The sequence below is a fragment of the Ochotona curzoniae genome, unplaced genomic scaffold (assembly GCF_017591425.1).
Source record: "Ochotona curzoniae isolate NIBS_2020 unplaced genomic scaffold, NIBS_Ocur_1.0 contig_3190, whole genome shotgun sequence".
In the NCBI taxonomy this organism is placed as follows: domain Eukaryota; kingdom Metazoa; phylum Chordata; class Mammalia; order Lagomorpha; family Ochotonidae; genus Ochotona; species Ochotona curzoniae.
The window spans coordinates 23,891,519-23,915,954 of record NW_024465751.1 but is presented as its reverse complement, the minus strand read 5'-3'; the positions used below and the strand labels follow the sequence as shown (position 1 = coordinate 23,915,954).

Below are 24,436 nucleotides of genomic sequence, written 5' to 3'. Positions count from 1 at the left end.
TGGGCAAATGTCAAGGATCAGCTGGCTGCAGTGGGCCGGGGTCCCAAACGTATCACTCCTACCAACTCCCGGTGAGTTGGCTCCTTTCTTTGTTGTTATGTGGACAAGCAGTAGTGTATGGAACCTCTCAGCAAGGCACATTCACTGCACAGGCCCAGTGCTCACGAGCCACTTGCTGACTTATTGCTGTTAAAACCATGACAGCCAGGCTACAGGTACTGGCTGCCAGGGAGGTCCTGCTGAACGGAGGCTGGATCTGCTTGGTTTGGGAGAAAGGGAAGAAAGTTGCTTTGAGCCCAGGCACATTGGAAAGAAATCAACAAAACTTGGGTCTGCCTGCAGAAGAGGAGGGAGGCATGCATTAAAGAGCATTGGAGAGAGAGAGAGACAGTCAGGGAGTCTTGAAAGATATGCCTGTTTTGCTATTTTGCCCAAATATGGCTCACGTTCAGGCCAAGTCCTGTGTCTAAATTTTCCTGCTCACCTCTACCCCAACCCTGGACCTAGACCTGCAGCCCACGTCGTGTCACAGCCCTACTCTTTGCCTGAAATGACCCATGAGAATGCAAGCACAGATCCCCCTAGGTGGTTGGGGAAACAGCTGGCACAGTGCTGTGGTTTGTCCAAGACCTTGTAGAGGGCTGAGGGCTGGAACTTCTAGGGAAGATTGTGGCAGGAGGGGAGAGAGCAGAACTCGGAGCTAACAAGGTTTCTTGGGCCTCTCCCAGGACCTCTATCCCGGGGCCGCTGGCAGCCAAACTAGAGTGAACGGGGGCAGAGAAGGTGTGACTGACAGATCAGCTGTTGGATACATGGTGCCCCCATCCTGCAACATGGAAAGGCCATGCCCCCTGCCCCCACTGAGGGCTTAACAGAGAAGGGGAAAGAAGGCTTCCTCTCCAGGAATGACAAGCCTGGGCATTCTATCAAGATTCCCTGGATGTCAGGAATGGCAGGCTTGGATAGGAGCTGCAGTGGAGGCTGAGCCAGCTGTAGGCCTGGTGGTCTTCCACTCTTGGGGCAGCTCTATAAGACACCAGCAATCCCTACTCCAAACACCCGCCTCCCACCCCCATGAAAACATGAGCAAAGCCGAGAAGACATGGTAGTGTCTCTTCAATGCTGCAGATGCGAACAAGACAGCCTCCCTGCTAAGCCAGCTCTCCTGGGTGCTGTCAGATCTGTTTTCGTATCCATCATTAGGACCACTGATTTTGAAGGCACCAGATGAAGCTGCTGGAGTTTTTGCTGAAGGAGGTGAATGGGCATGTCCGGGCCCCCGCTGGAGACGGCTCTCAGGTGCTGGACGATGTGTCCTCCATTAGCACTCCAAGCCCAAGGTTCCGCCATCAGTCATTTCTGGTCTTATCTTATCGATCCCTTTAATAGCAGGCAGTAACAATTTATTAGCAATTTTCCAGAGCCTGTGCCTTCTGGCTGGATGTTTTTCTATCTTGAGAGCTGAAGCAATATTTCTTCTAAATCTGGCTCTCTTGAAGGTGCTGGGAGACCTGGCTGAGCAAGCCAGTGATGCTGACAGAGAGAGAACAATTAAACCTGGACATTAATATCATTCCCCTTCTTTCCACTCTCCGGTTTCAAGTGAATAACTGTGCATTACAGAAAGTACATAAAAGCCCAGAAATCCTTCCTTCCAATCTCACACTGAAATCTTTAGTTCAGTCTGATCTCCCCCTAAAGAAGTTGACATTTAAAAATGAACTTACAGGGCCCAGCAAGGTTAGCCTAGTGGCTAAAGTCCTCACCTTGCATGTGCCAGGATCCCATATGGACACCTGTTTTAATCCCGGCAGCCCTGTTTCCCATCCAGCTCCCTGCTTATGGCCTGGGAAAGCAGTCCAGGATGGCCCAAAGCCTTGGGACCCAGCACCCATATGGGAGACCCGGAAGAGGCTCCTGGCTCTTGGCTTCAGATCGGCTCAGCTCGGCTGTTGCAGACACTTGGGAAATGAATCAATGGACAAAAGATTTTCCTGTCTCTCTTTCTCTCTGTATATCTTTCAATAAAAATAAATAAATCTTAAAAACGAAATGAACATACAGGGACCAGCCCTGTGGCACTGTGCGTCAAGCTGCAGCCTGGGACAGCAGCATTCTAAACGAGCACTGGATTGGGTCTTGGCTGCTCTGCTTCTGATCTAGTACCCTGCTAACGCACCTGGAACAGCTGTTGAGGGTGGCCCAGATATTTAGACCCTGCCACTCGTAAAGGAAACCTGGATAGAGTGCATGGCTCAGTCCAGTTAGTTGAGACCATTTGGGCAGTGAAACAGACTGATGAGCCCTCTCTCTCTATTTAGCTGCTTTTCAAGTAGATAAATAAATAAATCTTCGAAACAAAATGAAGCCACTAGATGGAGGTGAAAGGTGAAAGCAGGTCCATGGGTGTAGGGTGGGGCCTGATTCCCCAAGGCGGCACTTCATGCTCAGCTCCCAGGTCACCCACACGAGGCTCGGCCACTTTGTTTCAGTTTTGCCCCTCAAGGAAAACAGGGTTGAGAATAAGCCACTTCCCCATCTTACCGCCCATGACTTGATTCATGACCCTGCAAATGAGGAACAGCAGGGATGACACGGAGACCTCGTGGTCACAGCCACACGCACCACCCTGGAGGAGGCAGTGGTGGAAGTGAGTGACAGAGAGATGGCTCTGGGAAGGGACGCAGCCTGGGGTGGCCTCTGGGCAGATGGGCAAAGGGCACAGGGGCCAAGAGGAGCCTGGGACTGGGGAACCCAGAGCAAAGGACTGCCCTTTCATACACAGGACAATAGGTGTTCTACAGCTCAGGGGAATTCAGGGGCTCTGCAGGAGTAAAGGACTTGTCCAAGACCACCCAGGGAGGAACTGGCACAAATGCGACTCCATCTGCTTGCTTATTTCTGCTGTAGCACGGATCTCATAATAAGCTGCTGCTACCTATAAAACAGATCTGAAATCAAATACTGTGAAAAGAAATAAAGGTCCTGGTGCAGTAGCCTAGTGGCTAAAGTCTTCACCTTGCACCCATCAGGATCCCATACGGGCACCAGTTCTAATTCTAGAAGTCCTGCTTCTCATCCAGCTTTCTGCTTGTGGCCTGGGAAGGCAATCAAGGACGGCCCAAAGTCTTGGGACTCTGCATCCGTGTGGAAAACCTGGAAAAAGCTCCTGGATCGTGCCTTTGGATTGGCTAGCTCCGGCTGTTGCAGTCACTTGCGGAGTGAATCAGCGGACAGATGATCTTCCTCTCTGTCTTTCTTCCTCTCCGTATTTCTGACTTTCCAATAAAAAGAAATAAATCAAAAAAAAAAAAAAAGAAAGAAACAAAGAGGGAATTTTGAGAAAAGTTTTGATGCAGCAAGATAGAGCAATCAGGATTATATACAAATCCCATAGAACATCATATATATATATATATATATATATATATATATATATATATAAGAGAGACTCCAATACAATATTAGTGGGGGGTTTCAACAAGCCACTCTCATCAATGACCTATCATCTAGACCATCATGCAAATGAATCTCACATTTCACTCAACAACTTCTGAACACATTCTTCTCATCAGCATGGGACATTTTCTAAGATGAATCATATATTAGGCCACAAACCAAGTCTCCATTTAAAAGAAACAGAATTCAACAAAAAGAACAGAACATTGGCAAACATGTGCAAATTAAACAACATGCTACTGAATGACAAATGAGTCACTGAAGAAGTGAAAATGAAATCAAAACTTTTCCTGGAATAAAGCAAAATGAAAACAATGTTTCCAAACATGTGGGATTCAGTAAGAGCTGTTATTAAGAAAGGAGTTTATAGTATTACAGGCTTACATGGAAAAAAGAGAAACATTTCAAATAAATGAACTAATGATGCAAATCAAGTACTTAGAAAACCCAGAACAGGGGCTTGCATTGTCACGCACTGAGTTACAGTGTTGCTTGCTGTGCTGGCGTCCCCTATGGGCAAAGGCATCAGGCTGGTTCTCATGCTGCTGGAGGGGATGGAAAATGCAACAATCACATTAGAAACTTTTGCCATTTCCTAGAAGTTGAGGACATACCTGCCATAAGATACAGCCATTCTACTTCTAGATATTTTTTTTTCCAAAAAGAAAGCAAGTATTTGTCGAAGTCATAATCAATTTTTCATAGCAGCTTTATTTCTGATGGTCCCAAAGTGGGGACCATCATATTTGTGGGGAAGTTGTCCATTCATTCCATGGAATGCTACTGGATAGTAAGTAAAAGATAATCAGCCTTAATACTTACAGCTTAAGAGACAAATAGCAAAATCATTACAGACATATATTTTGGTTCCATATACAAAATTCTAGAAAGTGTGAAGTAACCTACAGTCACAGAAAGCAAAGTAGTGGTGAGCTGAGGAGGGTTTGGCGTGGAAGGCACAGGAGCAAAGGGTGACAGGGGTACACCAGGAACTTCAGGGGGTGTTGATGTGTCTTCTGTCTTCATGGGTGTGTGCCCACACTAAAACTTCATCAAACAGACACATTAAACACTTGCAGTTTGTTGTATGTCAGTTACATGTCAGTAACATGGTATTTTAAAGTAGCTTGACCGTGAGACGACAGGAAGGAGCCTTAGATGCACCTGACTTAGAGAAAGCTGCTCACCTGAAGGCTGTATGATCCAATTCGGGGTACAGCAGTTGCCAAGGTTTGGGGGAAAGGGGGTGGACCAATGATGCACTGAGGATTTTAGGATAGTGAAAGTACTCCTTAGAACACTGTAATGGTGCAGTGTGTATTCATGCCTTAGTCCAAGCCCAGCCAAGAGTGAACTCTGATGTAAACCTGGGTGATGATGATTTGTCAATGTAGGTTCCACAGTTGTCACAGAGGTGGGGGTTAAAGATAGAAGGGGAGGGCAGGGCACGAAATGCAGACTTTCAAAATCATGGAGAACAGTTGAGCTGGTCAAGTTATTCCTGGCTGAACCTCATGTTTGCATCCTCCAAGTTGACTCAAAAGCACAGGAAAGAAATCTTGCTGCTCCGGGTGAACCTCTTTTGCCTGTGTCCCAACCCCTCTGTTTTGAATATGCCCACTTACAGGGGTCTCCAAGGGCAAAATCCAGTTCACCATTTGCTTTGGCTGCGAAGTTTGGGAATTGCTGGGGACCATAAAGACCACATCGTTGGATCCTCTTCCAGTCCCTGTGAGTCTTCAGTTTCCTCTTCCCAGTGGTGCTTGCGCCTAGCAGCTGCTTCCAGCAACCTCCGGGACCCTCCCCTTTCTCTGGGCAGAAGGCCCTGTCTTCTCTTTCCCCAAGATGCCTGGGACCATCCTTTGGATTGTCCCCTCTTTCTCTGTAAAACACTACAAATCTTCTAACCTGCTCCTTTGGAGGCTGAATGCCCTCCACTCTCCTAGAAGCCAAAGCCGATGCATCTCTTCCATTGCCTTCTCCCTCTTTTCTCCATCTCCAAGCACCTGCTGCCCAGTGACCCTTTGGGTTGCTTCTTTCTTCCTGGCCTCCTGCTCGCTTCCCACTGATCACAGAATGTCTCCTACCCACATCCTCTCCTGAAATGGCTTTTTCAAAGGAATTGGTGACTTCCACTTACCAAAGCCAAAGGTCATTTCCTAGGCTGCTCCTTCCTGCCCACAGGATCCTGCCTGCCTCTTCTCCACTTCCTTCCCTCTCAGGACTACCACAGCTAGTTCAGGATTACCCCTATCAAACGTGCACGCTGTTGGGCCTTCTTGTTCCACTGCAAGTGAACCCTTCAGATCACATAGGTCTCTTACAGGAAGGGCTGCCCAGGCTGTGGGCCTGCTGCTGTGCCTCATTTTTACTGCTGTTGTACCTCACACCTTGCACATCAACCACACTCGGAATTTGGGGTCCCTATGCATTTGCAGGTACCATTTCCCAGTCTGAAATGTTCATTTCCCACCACCCCTCTTCTTGAGGTTGCCTTGCCTCTCTGAGCGCTGCTGGCTGCCACTCAATGCTTGGGTGTGTTCTGTGAACCCCACTAACCTGCAGCAGCCCCAGGCCAGTGGGAGCAGGAAGGGGCCTCCTCAGCCAGGACATCAGAATTCATTCTCTTCTACTTGTTTTCACTGTTCTCACTCCCAAAGCCCCCCTCCACCCACCACAGAAAATCCATTCTCCCTCATGGTTTCCACTTGAGACTCAATTCAACATGTTCTAGATGTTACCCTACAGGCACTCTCGGCTCATTTCCCGCTGTCTGTATTCACACCCCACTCTTCCAAACCCTGACTCAGGTTTCTGGCTGGCCACAAGATACACCTTCTTCTTCTTCTTTTTTTTTTTTTTTTTAAGATTTTTTATCTAGTTATTTTGAAAGAGTTAAGGATAGAGAGTGACAGGAGTCATTTTCCATCTGCTGGTTTACTCCTCAGACAGCTGGAACCACCAGCACTGGGCCAGGCTGAAGCCAGGAACCAGGAGCTTCATTTGGATGCCAAAGGTCCCAAAACATCCATGCCTTCTTCTAATGCTTTCCCAGGCCATTAGACAGGAGCTGGATCAGAAATGGAACAGCTAAGACAAGAACCACTGCACTGGTTCACATGTGGTGTTTACTGGCGAAGCCCTGTAGGAGATATTCTTATTTGGATTTCTGGCCGCACTAGATGCCCCCTGAACTCAGGCATCCTCACTTTCACCATTCGGCCATATCGAATTCCTTTTGTTCCTCTCTTGCAACTGCCTAATCCTATCCCCTCATTCTCACAGCATAAACCAACAAACTCCTTGTTTGGATTTTCCTTTCCATTTACACAAGACTGATTGTGACAGTTGATCCTATGGGTCCTGTGGCTTGGTCAAAGGCTAATCTAGATAGAAATGTTTTAGATGAGATGAACATATTACTCTGTGGCCTTTGAGTAGAGGATGTTGCCCTCCGTGTTGTGGGGATGCCTCAGGTAAACTCTGGAAAACCTAAATAGAGAAGAGATTGAGGTCTTCTGAGGACGTGGGAACACTGCTGCATCTTCCCTGGGCTTAGCTGCAACATCAGCTCTTTTCTCCTGCTTGCTGGCCTAGACTTTGGAATTCTCAGCTTACACACACACACACACACACACACACACACACACACACACACACACACACTTCTATTTCTCTGCAGAATCCTAGTACTGCCCCGCCTTTAAGCAGCTGCCTGCCCCATCTGTGAACCTACATGGCCCGTTGCATTCTATTAATGTTAATTTGCTCACCATACTCTTAGAATCTTTGTTCACCCCGTGGCTGAATCTCCCAAATATCCGAGTCATTGTCTTCACCATGTCTTTGATAGTTGATGTCTTTTCAATTTAACACTGAGTAAAGTTTTAATTTGGTACTTTTCTTTACAGCACTCCAATTTTAAAATTTAAAATATTGTAGAAGAGAATTATCATTAACAAAAATGAAAATCAGTAGCACTTGTTATAAAGATTGTATCTGAAAGAAAGTCCAGTTATGTCTTTTAAAAGAAAGATTTATTTATTTCTTTTGGAAAGGCAGATTTGCAGAAAGAAGGAGAGACAAAGAGAAGTCTTCTATCTACTGTTTCACTCCCCTGAAAGCTACAATGGTCAGAGCTGAGGGTTTTTTTTTTTTCTTTTGTTTTGTTTTGTTTTTAACCCAGACAGGAGCCAGGATGTTCCTTCAGGTCTTCCGCATGGGTACAGAGGCCCAAGGCTTTGTACCATTCTCCACTGTTTTCCCAGTTGGGATGCTAACTGATACCCCAATGGGATGCTGGCATTTGCAAGAGAAGGATTAGCCAGTTGAGCCATCACACCGGCCCTCAGTTCTTTTACTTTTTATCCTGTATACCATCTAAGGTTATACAAGCAGTGGATGAACCACAACCAAATGCCAAGGCTGTGGTGGGAGGGCTCCTGAATCACACTCCCACCTCTTTCTCCTCGTCCCCTGAAGCTCCAGGTGATCCTGCACCTCCTGGCAAGTGGCAGCTTATTCCTGACCCTTGGTCTTTGCCTGCATCCTTCTGTCTACTGAACTTTCCATCCTGCTGTGTTTATATTGTGATCATTCTTCCAGTCTCAAGTGGGTGCTGTCTTCTCCACAAAGCATTCCCTGAAATCCCTATTTAAAATCTTTGACATCATGGTGTACCAGGTAAAGCCACTGCCTAGGACATTAGCATCCCATATGGGCACAGGATCGTGTCCCTGCTGCTCTTCTTCTTATCCAGCTCCCTGCTAATGGCTTGGGAAAGTCCAAGTGTTTGGGCTGCTGCATGAATCTGGCAGACCTGGAAGAGGCTCCTACCTTCAGCATGACTCAGTCCTGGCACTCTTGAAGCAAGGAGTTGAATTATCAAGAAGCTCTACACCCATCAGGACTTAAACACTCAGTGCAGAGGCTCTAAACATCCCCTGAGTTGGACTTGACGCTATCAAATTGCATTACAGTGAAAGGAAATGAATGATATTTTCAAAATTGCAAGGGAGAAGGGAAAAAGAAGTTTTTGACGTGTGTGAACCTGTTTAGACAGTTGAAGGTATTGGACGAGGCATGTGAAATAGATGGGAACATTTTGTTTGCTGTGATATGTGGAGTCTCCATTAACAGATGCAGAATAATCTTATACAGGTTTTTAATTCTCCAAAGTCACACCAGCTGATCCGTTGAGCTTGGAAGCACCAGTGAGAGGCTGGCCACAGGATGGTGCCCTTCAGGTGGCTCCCTTCAGCCCCGGTTGGGGAGGTAAAAAGGCCAATGCTATCAGGGTGGAGATGGGTGAGGGAGTGATGGCGACGTGAGAAGTGGGAAGGAGACCAACCCAGTTTTCTGACTCCCTTGTGTTTCAAGGAATCCCATTTTATTATTTCCTAGTGCTGATTTCTGGAAACTCTCGTGAGAAATATGCTAGAAGGAACATCACTTGGCTTTGGTTTTAGTCTTTGTTGATATTAAAGGACTTAGTCATTTTGTGGGGGAAATGACAAGATTGATTCATGGGGCTGTGGTTCTCTTGTCACTTCTGTTTCCTCTTTTCTTGCTTTATATCAAGACTCAGTCCTTGGGATGAGCAGTTTTGCACTCAGAGACGAACTGCAGAGAAACCTGTAAGTAAACTTTTAGAATTGCTCATTTGAGGAAAAAAAAGATTATCCAGTAAATTGGTATCAACCATAGAGACTGGAGGATACTGTGGGGACTGCCTATAGCCACAGCAAGGTCTCGCATGTAGGTGTGCACCCCTCTTCCAGCTGTGATAGCCAGACCTCGCGCAGGTGGCAAGGAGCTGGCTGGCTCCATTCTGCCCAGGAGAAACAGCCGAGCTGGGCCGTGCCTCATCAACACAGCAGTGATGGACGAGATTGTTCCTCAGATGCTGTTCTGTTTACCTGGTGATTCCATTAATCTTCTCCTTTCTTGTGTGAAGGTTGCTTGCACCAAGGGAGGCCTCTTCCCAAGGCAAGGCCAATTGAAACAAAGGGATGGGGATTTGCTTCCATCTCATCCAGAGATCTCTGTTTCTGCTCAAGCTATTTTGGCAATTTGGGAGAACACTGTTCTGAAGCAAACGATAAGTTTGTAAGGATTTTTTCAAAAGAAAAGGGACAGTATGCTTATTCTTCTTTTGTCCCAGAACAGGAGCTGAGCTTTGATCTACTGTGTCAGAAGTGACTTTGGCATGCATGCCAAGAAGAGGCTCACTGCCCTTACTCACCTTTCTTGTCAGACATGAGCAGCCTGCTGGGGACCCTGGAACCTGGGCAGCCTGTGGAGCTGGGGTCCTGAGAGGTGAAGGGTCTCTGGCCTCTTTTTCATAGAGATCAGCTGGACCATGAAACAGCCCTCTCCTTGTCCTGTGCTTTTCTCTTCTTATGTACCACTCGTGGCGCAAAGTTCAATGAAAATGCACTTTGCATCAAATCATGAAGATGGCAGGCCAGTGGGATCCGATCAGGTGATCAGGTGTGAGTTGGGGACCAAGCAAGCTGAGACAGAAGCATGATCCCTCTGGGTCTGTCCTCCCTGGGGCAACTACAGCCTGCACCAGGGCTTGTGGAACGCTTGTTGTGGACTTCTTTGTGGGGATTCAGGTAGGACCAAAGGAGTTGGCCTCATTCAATGTGAATGGCAGGATGTCAGAGGAGGCCCATGCTCAGCAAACGTGCCCAGAGGAGAGCAATGAGGCAGTTCCCAGGGCCACCTGCAGCACCGTTCCCTTCCCCTACTCCACCCTCCTCTCAAACCCTCAGCAAAAAGGTTCACTCTCCCTTGCACTTGAAACAGCAGATGCCTTATGGTATCTTTTTGCAGCTCTGTAATCACACTGGGAACTGGCATCTTTAATACCCTGCCATGTAAAGAGCTCCCGGGGTGGTCCATTCATTTGGAGGTTCTCATTATTCTTTCACAGCTCCAAGTACTGAGGCTGTTGACTGAGGTTTGTGTCTGAAATCAGGGATGCCCTCGTCTGTACCCTGAGAATGCTGTTATGCTCAAAGGACAGTGTTCACCAACCCCCCCAAACCTCGCTAGCCAAAAAAGTGGGCAAATAGGCCTGGAGTGGTGAGTCAGAGCCCTGTGCCCTCTGTACTGGGGCTCTTACTGCTGCCACTGATATTTCCCCCAAGGAAAACAATAGCCATGTATGCACCTCACAGCAGTGTTAGCTAGCTGGCAGGTGTTACGGAGGTGGAAGTCTGGCTGTTTGTTTCCCATGGCAACAGCTCAGCTCTGCATACAAGCAGGTAATTGTGGGCCCAGGTTGGATATGCAGATTGCTTGGCTCTGCAGGGCTCCTCAGCAAAACCCCTGCTCTTCTCCTGGCCCCCTTCCAGCCAGCCACACAAAGTCCTTCTCCCCTGTGAAGCAGTGATGTGGTCTTCAGGTGACACTTTACTGGAGCCTCCAGCCAAGGCCTCCTTGCCTAGGTTTTTAAAGCCAGAAGGTGTCACCTAAAAAATCTAGTTTTCTGAGTTGTCAGGGGAAAAAAATACTCAGAAAGCTTGACAGCACTGAGTCAATGCCTGGTCTTGAAGTCTGCAGGGTCGGAGGCTGCTAATCCTACCACATCATTGGGGCATTGGTCCTCTAGTCTCCAGAAAGCCCACTGGCCATTGTTTCACACCCTGTGCCGCCAAGGAGTGTCTGTCTCTCTTCATTTCCTTCCTTATGTGATGTTCTTGTCTGAGTCCCAGTGGTATTGAACAGGTTGCTTGCTATCTCCAAGTCCCTGGTGAGCCAGCTCAGGAATAGGCCCTGCCCCTGACCACCAGCTCAACAGAGAAGGTGGGGCTGACACTGGATGTCCCGCCCCCTTCCTCTGTCCCCGAAGGTGGGACAGCCCAGCACTGAGGGAGGGTCTTTCCGCTTGGATCTCAGATCACCATACCCGAGCATAGGAGACCCTGAGAGAAAGAAGGGGCCTATCCTGGCTGTGAGGGTCTCAAAGTGGAACTTGGGGATTCATGTGTGGTGGGACACGGTTGAGCAGGAATAGCCACCTGGGGAAAAGATAGCTTCAGTTAGTTCTAGAAGGTTTGGCTGTGGTCGGCAATCCACACTGTGGATTGAGCATTGTTGAACCTGCATCTCAGGGCACATGATTGACTGGGACCAAGGAAGTAATTCTCACCCAAACCCAGAAGCTTTTTTTTGTAGGTCATGTTGGAGAGGGGCTGAGGCACAACCCATCCCCTACCTCGCTATGCCTCTCATGGACTCAGGCGTTCAATCTTTGCCTGAAAATTAAGGGATGGATATTCTGTACTTTTGGTCTCCCTGAAGAAATCAGAAAAAGAAATGGGTTGTATTCACTGGATACCTTATTTATGGGGTACCTTATTTCCAGGTGCTTGCTAAGGTTCCCCTCATTAGCCTTCACCTGGAAGGAGCAGGGAGATTTTGAATTATTCAAGTATGGAAAGTAGAATAATAATATTCATTCAAGGGAGGGGGAGGCCACAGGCAACAAAGATAGAGGGTCCACTCTGAACACTGCCCTCCCAACCCCAGGTTCCAAAGCTCTGCCCTGGGGCTTGAGCTATAAGACAGGACAGGCAGAGGTATTTTCTTTTCTCTCACTGAAGGAAGTTTTGGTATCTTTTGGTGACGTGCTATTTTCAGCACAAAAACAAGGAAGATAAGATGAGAGTTTTGCTTGTTAAGAAAACATGTGCCTCTTACAGGACAAAATTGCAGTCATCCATCTTATTTAATTGTTATTAGGTTTATTGCAGAATGTTAAAATTTTAATGTGTCCATAAATCTGTTTCATACCTTCAGAAAAATGTCTGTATTAGGAACATACTGTACAAAAAGGAAGGCAAGAGCAAGAAAAAAATGAACCCAGAATATACATTATTAATATTTTGAGAAGTAAGCAAAGTGGTGCTTTATAAAGGAATTTAGAAAAAAAATGAAACAGCTGGGATTTCTGATTTGTTTTAGGGAAGAATCTGCTGGTTTGGAGAGTATTATCTTTACAGGATCAACTAAGTGGATATAGGTTATGTGGGTGGGGGTAGACGGGAAAGAAGTAAACAGACAGTGGAACTGGATTTCTGATACCCGGGTCAGATGCCTGCAAAAAGTGTGCTGTGTTTTTGCTGCAGGGGCAAACACAGCAAGCTGAGTGACCCATCGCATAACCAGTCATAGAATGTGGATACTGTGCAGCGAGAGGGTACACCCTGGTGATAGGGAAGCTGGCTTGCAACTCACTGTCAGCACTGCTCTCCTCATAGCTGCCTACATGTGTCAGTAACTGCTCCGTTTCTACTGCGTCAGACACTAGGAGCAACCCTTTCTGAAGGCTGAGCTTCAGGATGCAGAGGGATGCTTTAAGAAAAGCATCTATAATATAATGGGCAATTAAATCTACTAGGTTATCAATTAGCCAAACAGCAGTTTGGGGTAAAATCTGAAGTAATGGTTAAACAAAGTGCTTAGTGACTTGTCTGGGAGAAGAGGCTGCTTTCAGCAGCCAAACCTTCCTTCCCCTGCAGTGGAACAGGAGTGTGACTCACTCGGGGCATCAATATTGGGGGGGATACAGCACCCCAGGGTGCCTCAGTGATTCTGTCCCTCTTTTCCTTGAACTGTGTGCATACGAGTACTGCCAACCTCCAATTCAACCTCTAAATCCAAATGGAAGCAAGTTTGTGGGAATTAAGAGCTATGGCCTTTTGGTGGTCCCCGTTCCAATTTCCATTCTTCTGGGTGAAGCAGTGGGGTCCCGAGTCTTTGTGAGGCAGGTCCTATGTGGTAATGAGCCTCCTTGACCATCTCATTGCTCTGAGCATGTCCCTTAAATTCCATGATAGGAATTGCAAGCCTTCGTTCTTCTTGCAGGAGAAATGTGTGCACTTTTATTGCCAACCTGCCCATTTCACCCACCTTAACTCTGCCCTTCGTTAGTCTCATTCAGCCTGAATGCAGACAGGGAGTCATTTCTCCTCTGCCGGTGCCATGCTTGCCCCGTCAAGTGGAGAGCCTGACACAGTTCTCAGGGCTAAAGCAGTCCGTAAATGCGGCCTTGTCATATCGGATGTGACAAGGGAAGGGATTTGTTTGGGATTGCTCAGTGTCCTCATGGATCAAAAGGCTATATCTATGACTCAATGTTTGTTAGATATCCATCCAGAGGGAAGATTCTCAGGTGCTTTTTCTTTCATTCCAAAGGAACCCACATCATTTTGGGTGCATCACATCTGCATGTCGGCAAGGTGACAGCACCTGCAATTTAAAATGCCAGATTTAGGAAAAGAAGATATGAATACTTCAATTCATAAAGCTATTCTGATTTTCCTTATCACATTTCCAGGAGGGAAATGTGCTTAGAGGAAAGAGATGGGGCAGGGGAAGAAGCAATGGTGATTGAACAAAGTGACCAACAGTGAATCCCATGTTCAAATTTGGGTGGCCATGGCATACTTTGTGGTCTGTGAAATTGCAGCACAAACAAATAAATAGATGACCATTGAAGAGGGAGCTTACATGGTACAGTTTATGGAAATTGTAGCCCATCTCATAACCTAGAATTTATTCCAACTATTAAAATGCATGATATAGACTTTACTAATTAATAATTACAGCTTAATAGGCCAGCACAAAATTTAGTGACTTTAAATAATTTGATATTTATTGTGATTCATATGACTGTGATCAGCTCGCTAGGGACTGGCTTTAGATGGCCTCTCATGATGTCTAGCTAGGCTGATGGACCTAAGGTGCTGTTCATCCTCCAGGTGTCCAGCTTGGTACAAGAGGCAGAATAATAGCCTCCCCGCCAAAGATGTTAGTGCCCTAATACCCAGAGCCTCTGCCTATGTAACCTTATATAGTGAAAGGAATTCTGATGATATAAATAAGGATCTGCAGAAAGAGGATTTTCTTGGATGATCTTTAGGGCCCAGTGTAACAGTGGTCTTTGCAAGTGGAACAGCATCACAGAAGACTGGAGACAGAAGTCAGAGGGCACCGATTTTGAGGTATAGAAGGAAGGGCCGCATAGCCAGGGGATACAGGCTGAAGCTGGAGAAAGCAAGGAAATGTATTCTCCTCTAGAAACTATAGAAGAATTGCAGCACTGGACTCATGTTAGACTTCCCTCCCCATGAAATGTATGGGAATAAATAGGTGTCTCTTTAAAACATTAAGTGACTTTTTGGGGAGAGTTACAGAGAGAAGGAGAGACAGAGAGATCTTCCACCCCCTGATTTACTCCCCCACATGGTTGTAGCAGCTGGGTTTGGACTGATCTGAAGCCAGGAGTCAGAACCTTCCTCCACGTCTCACACATGACTGCAGGGGCCGAGGAGCTTGAGCAGTCTTCTGCTGCTTTCCTGGTCCATAAGCAGGGAGCTAGAACATAAGTGGAGTGGCTGTGGCTTTAACTGGAACAGATATGGAATGCAGGCACTGCAGATAGAGGCTCAGCCTACTACACTTTCGGTGTCGGTGCCTACACCAAAGTGGTAAGTTTTTATAGCAGTAATAGGAGACTAATGCAGTTGCATATGTCACCTGGCCATAATGGGGTCCCAAAGGAGCACACAGGTGAGTCACATACTCAGGATGAGACACGGTCATTTGTGCTGTGACTAATTGGGCTAGAGTGACAACAGATCTACTTCTTGATGGTTTTTATTTCAGTTCTTGGCAGGAGAAGCTGTGAAGTCAACACTGCCAGGGATTGGACACAGAGAAGATGAAAGAATTATGTTTCACCAGCCAGTCTCCCATTACGCCCTTGATTTATGTCAGAGGGCACTCAAAGGCAACTTCTGACTTGGGTTTCTTTTTCATTTCCAGGGTCACAGGAAACATGGGTGTCTGGACTTCAGGCATCACTATCTTCCTAAGTGTCTGGGAGCTTTATGTGTCTCCAAAAAGCCCTGGATGGAAGGACATTCTCCAGCATTTGGGAGTTTGCTCCATTGTGGCTCTCGTTTTAATGGGCCTCCTCTCCATGGCCTTCTTGTGGATTCTGTCATCCATAACAGTGTTTGCCACCTGCTGGATCCTCATGTGTGTTCTGCTGGGCAGCTCCAAGCATGCAAGGTGTTTCGTCCTTCTTGCCTTTCTCTCGTGTGGCCTGCGGGAAGGCAGAAATGCTTTGATTGCAGCTGGCACAGGGATAGTGATCTTTGGACACGTGCAAAATATTTTTCACAACTTTAAAGGTCTCCTTGACAGTATGACTTGTAACCTGAGGGCGAAGAGCTTCTCTATACATTTTCCCTTTCTAAAAAAATATATCGAAGCCATTGAGTGGATTTATGGTCTTGCACCTTCGCTAAATCTATTTGATGACCTTGTTTCTTGGAACCAGACCCTGGAAATCTCTCTTTATGGGACCAGCCCTGCCCTCGAGGCCCAGCTAAATGACACCAAAGAGCAAGTACTGAGTGTCTGGTACCAGGTGATGTCCACAACCGAGGCTTTGTCCTCCCTAGGTCAGAAGCTGCTTTGCTTTGCAGGGCTTTTGTTGGTGCTACTTGGCACTGGCCTCTTTCTGAGACGATTTTTGGGCCCTTGTGGTTGCAAATTTGAGAACATCTACATTACCAGGCAATTCATCCAGTTTGATGAAAGAGAGAGACAGGAAGAGAGGCCCTGTGTCCTCCCTCTGAATAGGAAGGAGGGGAAGAAGTATGTTGTCATCCCATCTTTCTGGCTGACGCCTCGAGAAAGGAACAACCTGGGGCTCTTTCTCCTCCCCGTACTCACTCATCTTTCCAGCTGGGTGCTGTTTGCAGTCACAGATTACCTGCTGTATCGACTCCTCTGCTCAGTGAGCACACAGTTCCAAGGCTTGCCGGTGCTTGAGGTTCACCTGAGGCTGCACGGAGAGGTAGGGGTCCCCGGCCCTTCCTGCCATGCACAGATCTGTGGCCATTCACAGATCTGTGTTGTAAAAGCCCAGTAACACTGCCCCCTCCAAGCACCCCTGCTACGAGGCAGGGCAGTGCATTTAAAACATATTATTTTTCTATTTCAATGTATTCGAAAGGCTGAAAAAAACAGATGAGAGAAGCATCTATCCATGGAGTCCCTCTCCAAATGCTCTTAACAGTCTTAGCTGGGCCAGACCAAAGAGCCTGGAACTGCAGCTGAATCTTACAAGTGAGTGTAGGGAACCAATAAGCTCTGGGAATCCCAGATATATAACATCAGAAAGCTGAATCAGGAGCAGGCACTGGGTCTTGAACCAGGAATTCTGATAAGGGGTGGGGAGGCATCCCAAGCACTGATCTATCTGCTGGGCCAAATGCCCATGCCCTCCCCCAACACACACACACACACACACACACACACACACACACACACACACTGGGTAGTGTTTTATGGACTTTTGGATCTCTGATGTCTAGCAAAGTGACAGGCATCTCTAGAAGAACAATGCATGTAGGTTCAACTGAAACTCTGTTATTCAAGTGTCATTCTGTATAGTCTCCCATGACTGCTGAGACAAATGGCTAGTAACTAGGTGGTTTTAAAGCAACAGAAATTTATTCACTGATATTTCTGAGTATGAAAGTTTAAAGTACCACCTTGGAGCTAAAAAACGAAAAATGGTAATCAAGGCCACATCTTCCTTCTACACTAGGGGAGAATCTGGTTGCTCTCATGACTCCTTGGCCTGTGGCCACACTCCTTCCATCTCTGTCTTTGCTGTGCACAGAAATCCCTTTTGTCTTGCTTTTTAGGGCTAGCTGTGATTATGCTAAGGCTCACCAGAACAATCTCCATCCCAAGATCTTTAATTTCCTCATACCAACAAAGATGCCTTTTACATATTAAGTCATATTTTTCAGATTCCAGGGGCCTGTATTTTGGTAATGTGTTGTTGGGGAGGGGGTTATTTTTCAGTTTTCTACTGTCAGCAAGCACTGACTAGTGAGGATCAATGTCTCTGATGTTGGCCATGAGCTTGATTCTTCATCAGGAGCACCTTAAAAAACCTTAGAGCCCAGGAATTAGGGCTTGACTTTCTCTCATCCCCGGAATGGCATCAGTAGACTTGCAGCATGTTCCCTGTGTGAGCATTGTTTTTCTGTGCACCCTGAGTCCTTACAGAAGACATCTGCAGATGCATCAGGGCAAAAAAGATTTTACTTAAAAAGAGTGAGCATGTGTCTAAGTGCTCTATGTGATTTCACAGCAGGTGGTCCACAGACCACACTCTGAGAGACTGGCATGGGTGCTAGGAAGTCAGGATTTTCTTGGCCGTGGTCACTCAGGAGCATCGTTGCTAAACAAACCCAGGCGAACAAGCCCGTTACTGCCTCCCCAGAAACCCAAGAGATTCCAATTTAATTGGACTAAGATGAGAGGATCTAAAAACCATCTTGAGGAGCTTTAATGTGCAGCCAAAATGGAGAGCCACTATTCTAAACTGATCATCCAAATCACCGAGCCAGAGTGCAACTTGAAATGGCCATGGGCTCTGTGAAAATTTGTAATTAGTGTTTTTAGGCTGATGCCTCCTGTGGTTCCAGGGGTCTGGCTTTCTTACTTGGTTCCTCTTCCATCTCCTGCTTCTTGGCTGATGTGTGCTCACAGAGAAGCTTATGGGTTTGTGATCTCATCTTTTACCTTTTTGTTTTTTGCTTGTGGAAGACTGATTATGTTGAGATTTTAGAGGTCCTGGATACTGTCAGACACTCACCTTACTTTTTCTTAAGCTCAGAAATCCTGAAACTGAGCCCAGTGGGACATGTGAGTGTGTGCATGTGTGTATGGATGATGCCTGTTACGATAAAGGCCACTGTTTCCAAGTATCTGACTTGCCCTCGTCATGATGAAGCCATAGTGGGTTGTGGCTGGATGCTGTGGAGAGTTCATGGGGAAATGGCAGCCACAGTGTTGGCACAGCTCCTTAGCCAGCCCGTCCCTCTCTGTCTCTCAGGACCTCAATTCTTCCTGCTGCATCCACACTTTTTCTTCTCCTTCCTTCTGGCTCAGCAGATCCGGTCCCCTGGCTCCTGCCCTCCTAATGCTGGGCTGCTTCTCAGAATTGATTACTCAGAGCTCTCTGCTTCCCTGAAGAATTCAGCTAATTACAAGGCCCCCTGTTGCTGTGGATGTTTGAAGCAAGGAGGATAATGGAAGTAGTTTCAAATAAAAGACTAAGAGGAATTTCAAACTTGCTTCGTCTTTGGGGTAGCCAGAAGCAGGATTTCTCTCCACCTCCTCTCCCAATTCTCTCCCCTCATTCTGCTCTCGTATTTTCCCCTCTCAATTCTCCTCCCTCTCTTCCACTTAGCTTTGCTCTCATTTATTTTTCTCAGCCAGCATCCATGCCTGTTACATCAATTATAACTATTTTAGACATGGGGCAGGATAGAGAGGCAGGGAGGTGGTGTGGGGAGAAAGGAGTGTGTGGGGGGAAGCAGGTTTTACCTACCCCTCCAGAAAAGCCCAGAAGCTCTCCAATAACAACAACATAACCCATTCACTTGTGGAGACTACTGATCCTCATGGAGGGGGTTCACATCCTGAGGGGCGGCACCATGTACACACAAACCAACGGTATGGGGTGGGGCTCAGAGCAAATGTGAGTGCCAGAGGGATGGGAGCAACTCTCCACTGGTTCCTGCTGTGCCGGATGACTGCACCATCAGCAGCCTGCTTCTGCGTGGCTGGCAATGCCCTGCCCTTATCCCAGGATGCACGCCCCTCAGAGGCTGCAGACTTGCAAGGGAGAAGTGAAGCAGGAAGAGAAACACGAGGCTCATCATTCTGCCAATATTTCCCACGTTCATATGATTTTAAATAAATGTTTGAAATAAAGATGATACCAAGTAATCCAAATTTAGCTGGCTGCCTGGGTGGGCAGCATAAGTAAAAATAGCCACAGTTTCCACTTATTGAGCACTTAGCATCTACATGGCATTGGCCTGCATTAGCTTGTCAGGATCATCTGACAGCAAAGCCTGCCCTCTATCTGTTAGTACTGTCCAGTAAATTGTTGACTTAGGAGAGATAAGCATTTTAAATCACCAGAGTACCATATAATATATTGCTTAGCATTTTGAAAGAACTAATCTGTCTTCCACATTGCCCTTAACCAACCTCGTGCAAAGCTGTTGACTCAATCTTTAAAAATCCTTGACTCCCAATTGCTAAGTCCCAGTTAGACTCTGAATCTAAATAACATCTTCCCAGAGTGAACACCCGCTGCTACCTTATTGCAGGATTTCTCATCACTGACTCAATCGATATGTTTGTTTCTTCAATAGTATTCAAAGGAGGGCATGCTTTTGCTCTGGGGACTTGAAGCTCTTTACTTAACTGTAGGCTAACTTTTTAATAAGACACAAGGAGAATCAGCCCAAACTGCTTAAGCACTGGGGAAATTGCAAATCTGGTCTGACATTTGTGTAGAGAACCCTGGATTCTTCACAGGCACAGAGGCAAGGCACACCTGTTCTCCTTGTGTGGCTGGATTGCCTGTAAGAAGTCCTGTACCTCTTCTTGGGCCCAGGGCTCTATGCTGTTAAGGTAACAATAACAACTAAGAGGTCTGATCTATAAGGTTAAAGTTCTATCCCCAAGGTGTTTAATTGTCACTGGGAGTAGTTTATTCATGGGCAGGATCTGGTCCATTAATTCCTGTTTTACCAAATTAGAAAACAAATCCTCTGAGAGATTCAATGACTTTCCCAGGTCAGGAAAAAGAGCTGAATCAGCAGGCTCATCTCTTATTGCTGGCATGGCTGGGTGGCTCAATGTCATCTTCTGCCTTCTGTGTTGGCCTGATGAGGGCCGGTTTGTTCTCTCACCTGCACGGTGCACCACTCAAGTGCATCTGAAAGGAATGAGGGAATGAGAAAAGCTCTGTTTGCAAGAGCCCCACATGAAACTTTAGAGTATCCAGTCAATTGGGCTTGGGTGTCAGCATACTGACCTGAAAAGGGTATCACACAGTATGTAGACTAATCCTCCAAAGCTCCATATGTTTGATCTAGAACTTGGTCCAGAGCCTTGACATCCTTGTGACCTTGTGACAAGCTGAGGACTGCTTGTTCTGACTAGGAGGACTTGACTGAATCATAAGGCCTCTGATCTAGGACAATTTCATCCTTCCCTGTTTATCTGAATTCACTTGTTTTTCATGAGTACCATCTGCCTGATGTGTAGAAGAAAAGTATTCCAGGAAAATGGGTTGTGTGGTCGAATTTGTTCCATGAAATTTAAATAGATAAATGTGCTTTCTCTCAGAGCCCCAGCAGTTGGTGGGCACTGTGACTTTCCGAAGATGGAATAGAGAAGACAGCCCTATTTACCACCTGCTCACAAGAGGATTCACAATCATTTTTTAAATTAAAATTCTTTCAAAACTTTATTTTGATTGGAAAGGCAGATTTACAGAGAGAAGGAGAGACAGAGAGAAACATCTTCCATCTGCTGGTTCTTTTTGCAAATAACCAAAGCAGTCAAAGCCAAGCTGATCTGAAGCCAGGAGCCAGGAGCCTCCTTCTTTTCTACCCTATGGGTCAGAGTCGCAAGGCTTTGAACCGTCCTCTACTGCCTTCCAAGACATAAGCAGGAAGCTGGATGGGAAGTGCAGCAGCCAGGACATGAACCAGCGCCCATAAGGGAAGAGGGTGCTTACAAATGGAGGATTATCCACTTGAGCCTTTACATTCGCCCTGGGAATTCATATTTCTACTTTGAAAACACCATGATAATTACAAATAAGACTCATTCCTTTTTGTTTACTGCAATTACCACACACAAAAGAAAATGCAACAGTGAGAAAGGCAGAAGCCGAAAACCAAAGTGTCATAGATACTGACGACTTTATTCTTTCGTTTTAGAAGCAAGGAACTCAAGGCATCATCCACAGCTCTTCCTTTAATATATCTGCGTTTGAACCCAGCTGCATCCCTAAACCAAAACTCCTGTTGTCGAAGACATGGGCTCCACTCGGAATGATTCTGGTGACATTACTGATGCTGGGACTGTCCTCCTCCTTTCTAATGCAGCTTAAAATCCTAGTGTCCACATCCTTCTACCCCCATGTGGAGAGAGCACGCATCCAATACCTACATGCAAAACTTCTTCGGAAAAGATCAAAGCAGCCCCTGGAAGAAGTCAAAAGCAAATTGAGTGGGTACCTTACAAAGGTAAGGCAAGGTGGGAGTGTAATTTTTAGTGAAATTGTGGGGTTTGAAGGGCCAATGAAAGGGGGTTTAACTGCACTTTTCAACTTCACACTGGGGCTTGTGGCCCACCAGCACCAATGCGAAATGAACAGGTGGTCCTGTTAGGTCTGTTATATTTGTGATCTGAATGCCCACTCAGAGGGAATTTCAGAATATCCTCCAACATAAGTGTGTTCAATCATATGGCAGAAAGACATGCAGAAAGTCCCGTGTATTGGCTTTTAAAACACAATATCCAAGGTTTACTTTCCCAGGTCAAAGGAAAGAAAAAACAGGGAAATATCTATAACCTAAGGCTTTCAAAGAATTTGCCTATTCCACAGAGATACATTGATTCTTATGCACATGTAAGGTGACAATACATTAAGAATTTTATTTAAATTATTTGTTAATGAGGGAATGGTAAGTAGTTATATTCAGTTCAAGAAATCATTCAAATTGTATGCACTTATACACTGGATCATCAGCACTACCAAAAGTGAATTTGTTTCATAAAGGCACAACCAGCTTCTTCCACCAAGGTTCATGGGAGGAATCAGTTGCACTCTATGGGGCCAAGCTCATTTGCATATCAAGAATCATTTGCCTTGATAACATCAGCTATCTGCACCTTACAGAACTGGAGAATAACTTATTGAGGCATGAAAGACCAAGATAATCTTCAAGGACAAGGTTTTCCACTTACTTCAAAAGTGTTTACAATATAACACTAGTAACTCCCTCTATCCCCATGAAGAATTTATGTAAAGAAGCATTTGAAATGACTTTGGTGTTCCTTCATCCACTCTCCAGGTGCATTTTTGGCTTCCAGTTTTGAAAATCATTGGGAAGAAAAAAGAGATCAAGGAAAGTGAAGACAACCCATGAGCCACTCCAAGGAGCTCCTTAGTCCCACCCCCCAGTGATTCTCCTCCCACCCTCTGGTGCGGAGCACCATCTAATCTAGAGAATGGTATTTCAGGCTTGTGCCTATCAGGGGTCTGACTTGACCCTGCCACCTTACAAATGCTTGGTTTTCCTTCCAACTACTTTGGTTCGGAAAGCCAAGAGTCTTCCTGGTAAAGGCTTGTGTGATCTGGGCTGTGCCATAGTGTAACGGGACAATAGCTGAATCTGCTTGGGGATAAATTTAGCACAGAGTAATAATCAAAAGAAAAAATAAAAACCTGAAATATCTATTGTAGTATCATGAGCAAATGCCAAGAACATTACCACAGAATCAGCAAAATATGTTTCTGCTTTTCTGCCCCAGCTGTTTCCCAGCCCCACCATTGTCCCTCTTCCTCTGCTCTTTTCCTTATTTGAAAATTCTTTCTGAAGCCCATTTCCAGCAGCTCCTATTTTTTTCACTACCTCCTTGTTCATATGTCCTCCTTATCTGGTTCTCTGTTTTTTTGTTTTATTTTGCTTTCCCTTCTAGTCTGATATTTATGTCAAAGTTGTCTAGGATTACAGATGTCAAAGTCATGAAATGTTTACTACAATTACAATAACATCTTGGAGCTCCTTTCACCTGTAACTGCACTCAACATATTTAGGAAAGAGAAAAAACTTTCTTGGATTATCTCTGAAATTCTAGAATGAGGAAAATAAAACCTGAATAAAAATAACTATTTACTGATTTATTGGAAAGGCAGAGTAACAGAGAGAGAGCTTCCATCCACTGGTTCACTCCCCAAACACAACAATGAGGGCTGAACCAGGCCAAAGTCAGGAGCCAGGAGCTTCATCCAGGTCACTTAGCTATTTGCTGTTTCTCAGTGCATTAGCAAGAAACTGGACTGAAAGTGAAACAGCCGTAACTTGAACCAGCAGCCTGATATGAAATGCATTCCGATGGCTGCCCCTATGCTTTTAGCTTTTAACTTTTAACTTTGTGCTTTGAATTCAAACTTGAAAACCATCAAGTTCCAATTGTTAAATAAGTGAAATATAAGCAAAAAATAATATTTTATGTTTCGAAATTTTCTCAAAAATGTTTATGTGTGTGCAAGTGTGAGGAAAGAAGGAAGGAAGGAAGGAAGGAAGGAAGGAAGGAAGGAAGGAAGGAAGGAAGGAAGGAAGGAAGGAAGGAAGGAAGGAAAGAAAAACGAACTAAAAAAGAAAGTGTAGCTGCACATGAGTGTTCTTGTGTGCTAGTTCATTCCTAAATATCCATAATGACTTTGGCTGGGCTGAGGTCAAAACTAGGAGCCGAAAACCTACCCCACGTCCCCCACATAGGTGGCAAGGACCTGATTATTTGCACCATCACCTGCTGCCCCCCATGTTGCACAATAGCAGGAATCTGGAATCAGGAGCGGAGCCAGAACTTGAACCTGAACACGAAGACATAGACACAGATGTTCCAGCATGTGACCAAACACCTGCTCCCAGAAAACAAGATTATACATATACACACTTTATTTAGTTTCTGACAAATGATACATTTCTAGCCTTTGCCTGGTCCTTGATTCAGTCCAGCATCCTACACAATATTTAGTCATCATGTTTTCTTTGGGACAATCAGGAGCAGTTCCTCAATCTTTGCTTTTACTTTCATGAACGTGACACTTTCCAAGTACTGGCCAATTATTTTGTACAATGTCCTTTAATTTGAATTCATCTGATCTTTCCTTACAATTAAACACAGGTGACACATTGGAGGGAGACCAGAAGGGATGCTATGCCTTCCTCACGGGTCAGTACAGTGACTTTGATCTTTTGGTGAAAGTGGTATCTGCCAGATTCTTCCACTGTAGCATTACTATTTCTCTCTTTATAATTAATAAGTA

At 45.7% G+C, this 24,436-nt stretch overlaps 1 protein-coding gene across 1 annotated transcript; it reads left to right on the top strand.

The window, feature by feature from the left end:
* The first annotated feature begins 9,057 nt into the window (after positions 1 to 9,057).
* On the top strand, positions 9,058 to 23,327 carry LOC121155924 (dendrocyte expressed seven transmembrane protein). Its single transcript, XM_040979433.1, has 4 exons — positions 9,058 to 9,095; positions 15,301 to 16,342; positions 21,315 to 21,623; positions 22,455 to 23,327. Exons 2-4 carry the CDS (start codon positions 15,314 to 15,316, stop codon positions 22,527 to 22,529), a joined length of 1,413 nt encoding a protein of 470 aa, XP_040835367.1. The 5' UTR covers positions 9,058 to 9,095; positions 15,301 to 15,313; the 3' UTR covers positions 22,530 to 23,327.
* The last annotated feature ends 1,109 nt before the right edge of the window (positions 23,328 to 24,436 follow it).

Excerpts from the sequence above, each read along its gene's own strand:
- LOC121155924 (XM_040979433.1), top strand. The coding sequence starts at position 15,314 with ATGGGTGTCTGGACTTCAGGCATCACTATCTTCCTAAGTGTCTGGGAG. Across the intron at positions 16,343-21,314 it reads ACCTGAGGCTGCACGGAGAG|AAGCAAGGAACTCAAGGCAT; the intron begins GTAGGGGTCCCC and ends CTTTCGTTTTAG. Across the intron at positions 21,624-22,454 it reads TGAGTGGGTACCTTACAAAG|GTGCATTTTTGGCTTCCAGT; the intron begins GTAAGGCAAGGT and ends TCCACTCTCCAG.